The sequence below is a fragment of the Fulmarus glacialis genome, unplaced genomic scaffold (genome assembly GCF_000690835.1).
Source record: "Fulmarus glacialis isolate BGI_N327 unplaced genomic scaffold, ASM69083v1 scaffold10401, whole genome shotgun sequence".
Lineage (NCBI taxonomy): Eukaryota > Metazoa > Chordata > Aves > Procellariiformes > Procellariidae > Fulmarus > Fulmarus glacialis.
This window is the reverse complement of record NW_009190873.1, coordinates 1-7,460: the sequence shown is the minus strand read 5'-3', so window position 1 is coordinate 7,460 and position 7,460 is coordinate 1. Positions and strand designations below refer to the sequence as shown.

Here is a 7,460-nt window from a genome sequence, read left to right as displayed (position 1 = left end):
CTGCTGAGCTGCTTTTGTCACGGCTTCTAGTTGGTCCTCACGCAACAGCTTTCTGAACACAGGAGCAAACAGAGAAACATGATCTGGTTACACTCAAACAATTTCTTCCAAAAACCTGAATGGCTGTACAGCTGGCTCAAAACATGATTGACAAGCTCCAGGTAGTCTGTCAGCTACACAGACTAGGAACATCATTGCCAAAAGCTATAGACAAATTCTACAGCTATTTCAAGACTGTGCTTCCCAACGACAGGTAACACTACTATTACTCAAGGAAAAGACAAAAGTTTGACAGAAGCAAAACAATGAAAGGAGGAAAAATGTGAGTGGGTAAGTATATACTTAAGCTAGGTTATCATAGACTAGTTCTTCTATCTGAAAGGATGTTATTTATTGCTATGCAGTTTATAAACAGAAAATGCACAAAGTCATGCAAAGAAGATACATGGGAGGAAAAGGCATCAATTCCCCCGCAAAAAGTCATCACCCTGATTCTCCTCTGACATAGTATTTTCAGGAACTAGGACCTGTAATGGATTTAACAATTGTTTCAAAGAATGCTCTCAAAGCATCTTACTTTTACAGGTAATTTTCATTACTTCCGAAAGTTGCTTTTCCCCCACTTCAGTTTCACATGTGCAGCCCTGGAAATGAAGGCTCTTTTGCTAGAGGAGAGGTACAGTACAAGCAGTGGTAAAATCCAGCTCCCTCAAACTAGCCTTTAAATCCACCCAACCCCACACTGCAGGGACATCTCCTCCATCCTAATGAAGTCTCAGTTTCCAAGGCCTACTCAACGCTCACTCCTTTGGCTTTAAGAAAATCAGTCTGCACAAGCTTAAACATGAACCAAAGACCACCAGCACATTACACACAGGGCAAATGAGCCACTTGCTGCCACAGGAGTTCCTGCTCCGTTATGACTCCTCTGAGCATTTTATATCCCCTTGAATAAAATTTCATAGTGAATTACCACCTCCCAACCTGTCCCAGAATATATGTGGTAACTTAACACAATCAAACAATTATTGCTTTAGAAAATTCAGGTGAAATTGATTTCCAACATCTCAGTCACCAGTCACAGCGTCAGCGTTCCTGCCAACAAGTACCCAGGATAGCAGAGGGAAGGACTACATTTTAGGCTGTTTGCAATAGGATCCTCATCAGCAGATATCTGAAACTGGATATTTACTTAATGGTGTGCTGTTTTTCAATTACATGTCTTAGAAGTCATCAGCAAGTACACAATTTTTGCAATATATTCCATAACCAAATATTCGCTCTTCTGAAATGCCAAACAAGTCTGCACCCACATGCAGCACTCCAGTCTGAGATCATACTACTCCCACTGGTGAAATCCTAAGGTTTTGGAAAAGAGAAGCCATCTGGTTTGCCAGCAGTGGCAAAATGTAGCTCAGAAGCAAAGTCCAGAGATTCCGTTTCTACCCAAAAGGCTATATAGGATGCTAGCTCTTTCTGTACTGCTGCTGCTAACCTTATGTTCCTCCGCATGTGAGACGGTTTCTGAGCCCTCTTCTTTTTGGTGTCCTCAGAGGCCAGGCTCTTGTGCTGGTTCTGCAAGAGTCGCTCTGCCCGCTCACTCTGAGATGAGGTAGTTGAAGTAGAGCGCTGCCATTCTCCATCCTCCGTGTGTTCAACATGGTCACCGCTGAACACGGTTTCCTGGGGTTGGTCTGAAAAGACAAGGAGGTAACGACATGAGAAAAACTGTGCCAGACTGGCAGCTGGCTTTTACACGAGCATTCATCAGCCAACAATCCCTATTCTCACTCATTTGCAAGCATGTTTCTCTGAGGGTCAAAACTGGGGTCCTTTCCAACAGTGCCACTCAAAGAGTGTTAAAAAGTTTTACGGTGAAGGGTCTGTTCCCGGTGAAAGCCAAGGCTAACACTGCTCAACACAGCCCAAAAGTGCCCTGACAAAAAAACAAGGCAAAATTATTTCAGTCCACATAGGGCACTTGCTGCCCCTAAGGGCCTGTTTTCTTACAGGGGCCCAATGAGCTCCAGTAAAACAAGGAACTCAAATCTCTTTTTCTTTGTTTCACAACATTCATGTGGGGCAGAAATTTCCATTTATATGACACCTGTGTAACCATTGTCCAAGTTAACAGAACATACCATGCAAGAGGTTATCTGGTTCAAACACTGGGCCATGGCTTAGCAGGCAGCTCAGTGGTTTTATCACCAGGCTCCACTCTCATGATTTAAATGGTAACTTCTGGCAAGCTTTTTTAAAAACAAAAAGTAAGTGGCAATACTCTTTCCACATTATAAACCACATGGACTCCTTTTTTTCTACATTCTCCTATTTTCAGACGTGCATTAATGGCTGATTTCAGTCCTAAAGCACTATGTGAAATGACACCTTGTTCTATGTGACATTTTGCTCTTCAACAGGCTGCCAGTGACCAAGCTAATGCTTGCAGAGCACAGAAAGGAAATGTTTCTGTTCAAAAGCTTCCCTTGAAGTAAACTGTTTCTGACAAGCCTTGTAATAGCTTCTTTGAAGCATCTTGTTCCCTTGTGTCAGGCAAAGAGATACCCTGGAACCTCGTCTCAATCAGCCTTCTTGTTTATACTGTGTATCTGAGCTAATGACTGAACCGAAATGACACTTAGACAGAACTTTGAACGAAAGAAGGAAAGAAGACATCAGCGCCAAAGAATGTGGCAGATGAAGTAATACAGAACCAACAAGCATCACATTGTGACTCCGTGGGATCTGGAGACAAAGAGCATCCCTTCTCAAAAAGCTGGGAGCTTAAATGAAGGATGCTTCAGTACAGCACATTGCATGTACAGGTACCTCTACAGCTGCCACATTAATATGCCTATTAAATTAACCTTACCACCAATATCACCTCTTAAAATTGAGATGACAAGAACTAGATTCACACCTTGGTCAAAAGCACCATCTTTGCAAGCTTCCTCTCCAGACATCCCACCAGACCTGCCCCAGCATTTGGTTGAAGCCTATGTCAGAATCCATTTAGGACTTCAGGGCTCACCCCACCATGGGCCAACACCAGCAAAGCAGCTCAAACATTTCTGTGAGCATCGGTCCCAGCAAGTCTTACACATACTAGAAAAACAGGTATCCACAACTTATGTGATAACAGATCTTACAATGAATGCAGGAAAGAGTTACGTTGCATGTGAAGATAAAGGCAAAGGAGTTCGCTGCTACAGTCACAGTAGTTCTCCTACCACAGCCAAGGTCTTGGAGCCCTGTCCTCCCACCATGCCTCCTTAAACTTACAAGCTCAGACATCACACATCACATTCACTTGCAGACAGAGAACTGTGCTGGGAATAAACCCAGTTTCCCAGGCTTCCCAGACAACAGCTCTGCTATTTGAGCTACAGACACATTTTGGTCATATTACCTGCAATTCTTCAGCACTGTTTCCTTCCCCCCCACCCCTCTCGACTCCTGGTTATATAACTAGATCAAAAGATTGGATGAAATAGGGCAAAGGGAAGCAGGGAGGCTGCACACGTGATCACATTCTCCGGGATGAGTCATTAAACCAGTGACTATCCCGGAGACAAACACTGCCATGGTTACACTCCTGCCATCTCACCCTGGGCCCAGGGGACCCTGACAAGGCATTAGAAGCACAAAGTCATGCTCGTTTGGAAGAGGAAGCACTTCTCTCCCCATACCCCAGCAATTACCCACGTCAGCGACTCTGCCACCTGCACCGTGCCGGGAAAGGGTGCCTTCAGGACGAGGGTGATGCTAACAAAATCCAAAGGCCCAGCAGCCCAAAGGTGAGGCCATGATGTGTCTCCTCTATTTTCATATTTGTTGTGCAATCCCTACGTATACTCATTCCACCTCTGCATTTTACTTTTCTTTCCTCTTAATCATGTGTAATACAAGCTCTGGTGAAACATACACACAGATGGATCAGACAGGTTTTTTTTAAAAGATAATTCTCATCTGAACAGAAGCCTGAAGCCTAAAATCTCATGATAAATTTGGCCCTGCACTGGGTACAGGCCCTCATCCACCACAGCCATGTCTGCTCAGGCTGGTGTTTGTCCTGCCAATACAAGTTCTGAGGTGAGGAAGACAATCTGCGCCTCAGCCCACATTCCTGACATATATGCATCTAGATACTGAGATCTTTTCCACACTGGTGACATTACCAAACATCACACTGATTTAGCCGCAGTGGGGTTCAGCGGACAGCCGGCTTCCCGAGGCTGGTCCCATCCTTGCCACTACAATGAATAAAGCTGCTTTTCACAAAGCTTAACTAACACAATGATAAAATCACAAGTCACTTCCATCTAACCATGCAACAGCTCCCACCACACCTGTGACATGAGCTGGCAGTTACTAGCAGGAATTGTTTTGTGCTCTTTTGTATTAAACTCCTCATTGTGTACACAGCCTAAATCTTACCGCATATGAAAAGCAAGACTCCCCGCTGCAGCCATGTGGCTGCACTCCAGCACGGTGAGCTCCAAGATGTGTAACTGGGACCCACACTGGAACAGAAACGCATTAAGAAACAATAACTACACACACAAAAACCTATTTTGTACAAGAACAGGTTTGGTCTTTGGGTTGGAGGGAGTGTGGGAACAGCCTCGCTGAACAGGTCCCATCAGGTAATCAATGGAATAATCCCTGCCCCAATTCTGCCAAGCTCACATCTACAACAAGAATGCAATCATGGTTTTGTAACAGGAGCTGAACACACTACTCTGACATGGCTATACAAGTAGCTTTTTACACAACACAAAAATTCGCCAGCCATGTTTGCATGTTGACAATTGCCTGATCACGCTTACGCTGTTAGCGCACTCTAGGAAGACCTGGGCAGTTATCCACATTGCCTCAACGAGAAAAGCATTGCCACCAGCCCACAGGTAACAACCTAGCACAGCCTTGCACAGGGAGATCAGCCACATATGTCCAAGCACAGCTGGGCGAAAGAGCAGGCCCAAGTCCACTCAGCAGAAGACAGCCATGGGTCAGTCGTGGTCGCCGATGAGGACGTAAAGCCATCCCATGCTTACACACTGCAGGTATTGAGAATCAGCTGGAACACCAACTGCTGGGTTCACACCATCTCTGTTGCTTGTTTTGCACGGTGCTCACCAGAATAGGCACCAGATCTACAAAGACCGTCTCCTCAGGGTAGTGGTGATAGCATCAATGCAGACAGTGAGCTTGTCAAGCAGCTGCTCCTTCAGGTGGCTTACAGCTCTCCGTCTGAGAGGTCCCCAAGCAGTTCCCACTGGTCCTTGGTTACAGATACCTGCACACACCCAGGCACTCTGTCCTGCAAGGTACCCTGTATGCCAAGAGCGGCATAACTATCCTTTCTCATGCACTTCATAGAGGTTTAAAATGTGCCTGCACTATCAAAACCCAGTAGACCTGATTACAGCACGGCTCTAGTTCATGCTGCAGACCAGGGGTTGCCAGTTTTCTTTGCTCACTAAGCAGCAGCAACCACCGCCCCCAGCTGTACATACAAGCAGGGGGAGGCGTTTGGCTTCTTGACCAACACTTGCGTATTACAGTTTAGAAGTCTCTGTAAGGAAAAGAGTCGTGACTGCTCTGTATAACTCTGCTTCAGATGCTCCCTGTGGTATGACTGCCAGAGCTGCCCCTAAATACCGCACACAGCTGTGATTCATGATGCATAACATAGCAAAAGATTTGTCCCACAGTGGGGCACTTCCTATTGCACCCAAGCTCACCCCATCACCACCTCTTACAGTTTAGAAGTCTCTGTAAGGAAAAGAGTCGTGACTGCTCTGTATAACTCTGCTTCAGATGCTCCCTGTGGTATGACTGCCAGAGCTGCCCCTAAATACCGCACACAGCTGTGATTCATGATGCATAACATAGCAAAAGATTTGTCCCACAGTGGGGCACTTCCTATTGCACCCAAGCTCACCCCATCACCTCCTTCTTGCAAAATACTCTCAAACTTCCCATAAAACATCATGGGATGCAGCCTGGAGAATATTCTCTAGCATCTTTGATTCAGCAGTGAATTGCTCTTGACACATACAGCCTGCTCTGCAAGGGGGCTCAGGTTGCTGTGAAGTGTCACAAAGCAGCAAGTACATTTTTGGGGGGTGTGAAATTTCTGTAACTAACAGTGTCTTCCCCTGACACCAAGGTGTGTGAGAAACAGTGTTACAGCTGCATCCAATCTCAGTGCTCCAAAGCAAACGTCAGTAAGTCCAAGTGTCTGTGCACACACAAGTAAACATCCACAGCTCGAGCAACAGTCCAACACTCCTAGGAGTATGGAAACTGCCATTCAGGATAAGACCTGAGGGTCCCCTACCTAAGGCTGTTGCACAAGAAGGTGCAAGAGACCCCTCAGTAGACAAAACATTGTGTAAGATGATTACTTCCTTGCCTCCTCAGTTATTAGCTAGCTAGCTCGGCTAGCTAGAGGTTCACCCTCTTCCTGGGAGGCCAACTTCTCTGCCAGGGTAACCCCAATGACTCCAGGGAAGGCATACCACTGAAAACCAGACACTTGTTTATTTCTAAAATCATTTCACTATGGAAACTCAGGATGCTGAATAGCCCTATTTTGCTGAGTCTTTGGGCATTATTTCCTACCCTAAGTACAAGGATGTGCATGCATGGTAAGGAAGGTAGCTGCCTGCAGAGCAGCAAGGAGTCAATTCTTGCTTTGGGAGCTCTCTTTTGTCTTGCACAAAGAGCAAGGAGCAGTTAAATATTATTGCAGGCATTCTGGGAACTTCCATGCAGTTTGTGGGCACTAGCTTGTCAGAGACTAGCTAGTACTAGCTAGTACTACTACAGCCGGTACTGAGCTGTCAAAGCAAGAATGGGAGGAGCACTGAGGGATGGCAGAAGAAAGACTAATTGCACAGCTCCAGCTGCAACACTCGCAGTCACTGACACACTGAACTACAACTGTGCCAAAGGCTAGAGAAGTGACTCTGCAGAGCAAGCCCGACTGCAAAGGCACTGACAGGCTGGAAGATGTTCTCTGGGGTTATGTGATGTTTTCCCAGTGCACTGGGCACTGGAGAGGTGTGTAGGTGATGCCAGAGTTCAGCTGTACTTGGCACCTGAAAAACAACAGTTCTCTAACTGCGGCACAGCAATCATCTCAGAGGCTGGCAACAGCCAGAGTGCTCTGGCTCATCCTGTATTCAGCTGTGGAATATAAATTAAATATTTTCAGAATATTTTTTCTCTGTATGCAACTGGTGCAGCTGTTGCATTGATGCCATGCAAGAAGGGAGGTGTCTGCACAGAGCAACCCTCTCATAGAGGCGGCATTACAAAAACACTTGAGCACCCCAAGGCTGAAGGCAGGAAATTCCTTGTGAAACCCCTCAAGGGCGGTGTAGGCGAAAGCAAGGGGGAAGCGCAGACTCCCTTCCTCCAGGCCCTACCTGCTGCAGCATCCAGGAGAG

General features: G+C 46.1%; 1 protein-coding gene across 1 annotated transcript in view; it reads right to left on the bottom strand.

The window, feature by feature from the left end:
- Positions 1–1,728, bottom strand: part of RAD54L2 (RAD54-like 2 (S. cerevisiae)) — a gene marked incomplete at its 5' end in the record, with an annotated part of 18,914 nt that extends 17,186 nt beyond the window's left edge. Inside the window, 2 exon segments of the mRNA XM_009586468.1 lie at positions 1–52; positions 1,496–1,728. The exon segment at positions 1–52 is cut by the window's left edge and continues 44 nt beyond it. Coding sequence (XP_009584763.1) covers positions 1–52; positions 1,496–1,728 — 285 coding nt within the window.
- Positions 1,729–7,460: the final 5,732 nt, after the last annotated feature.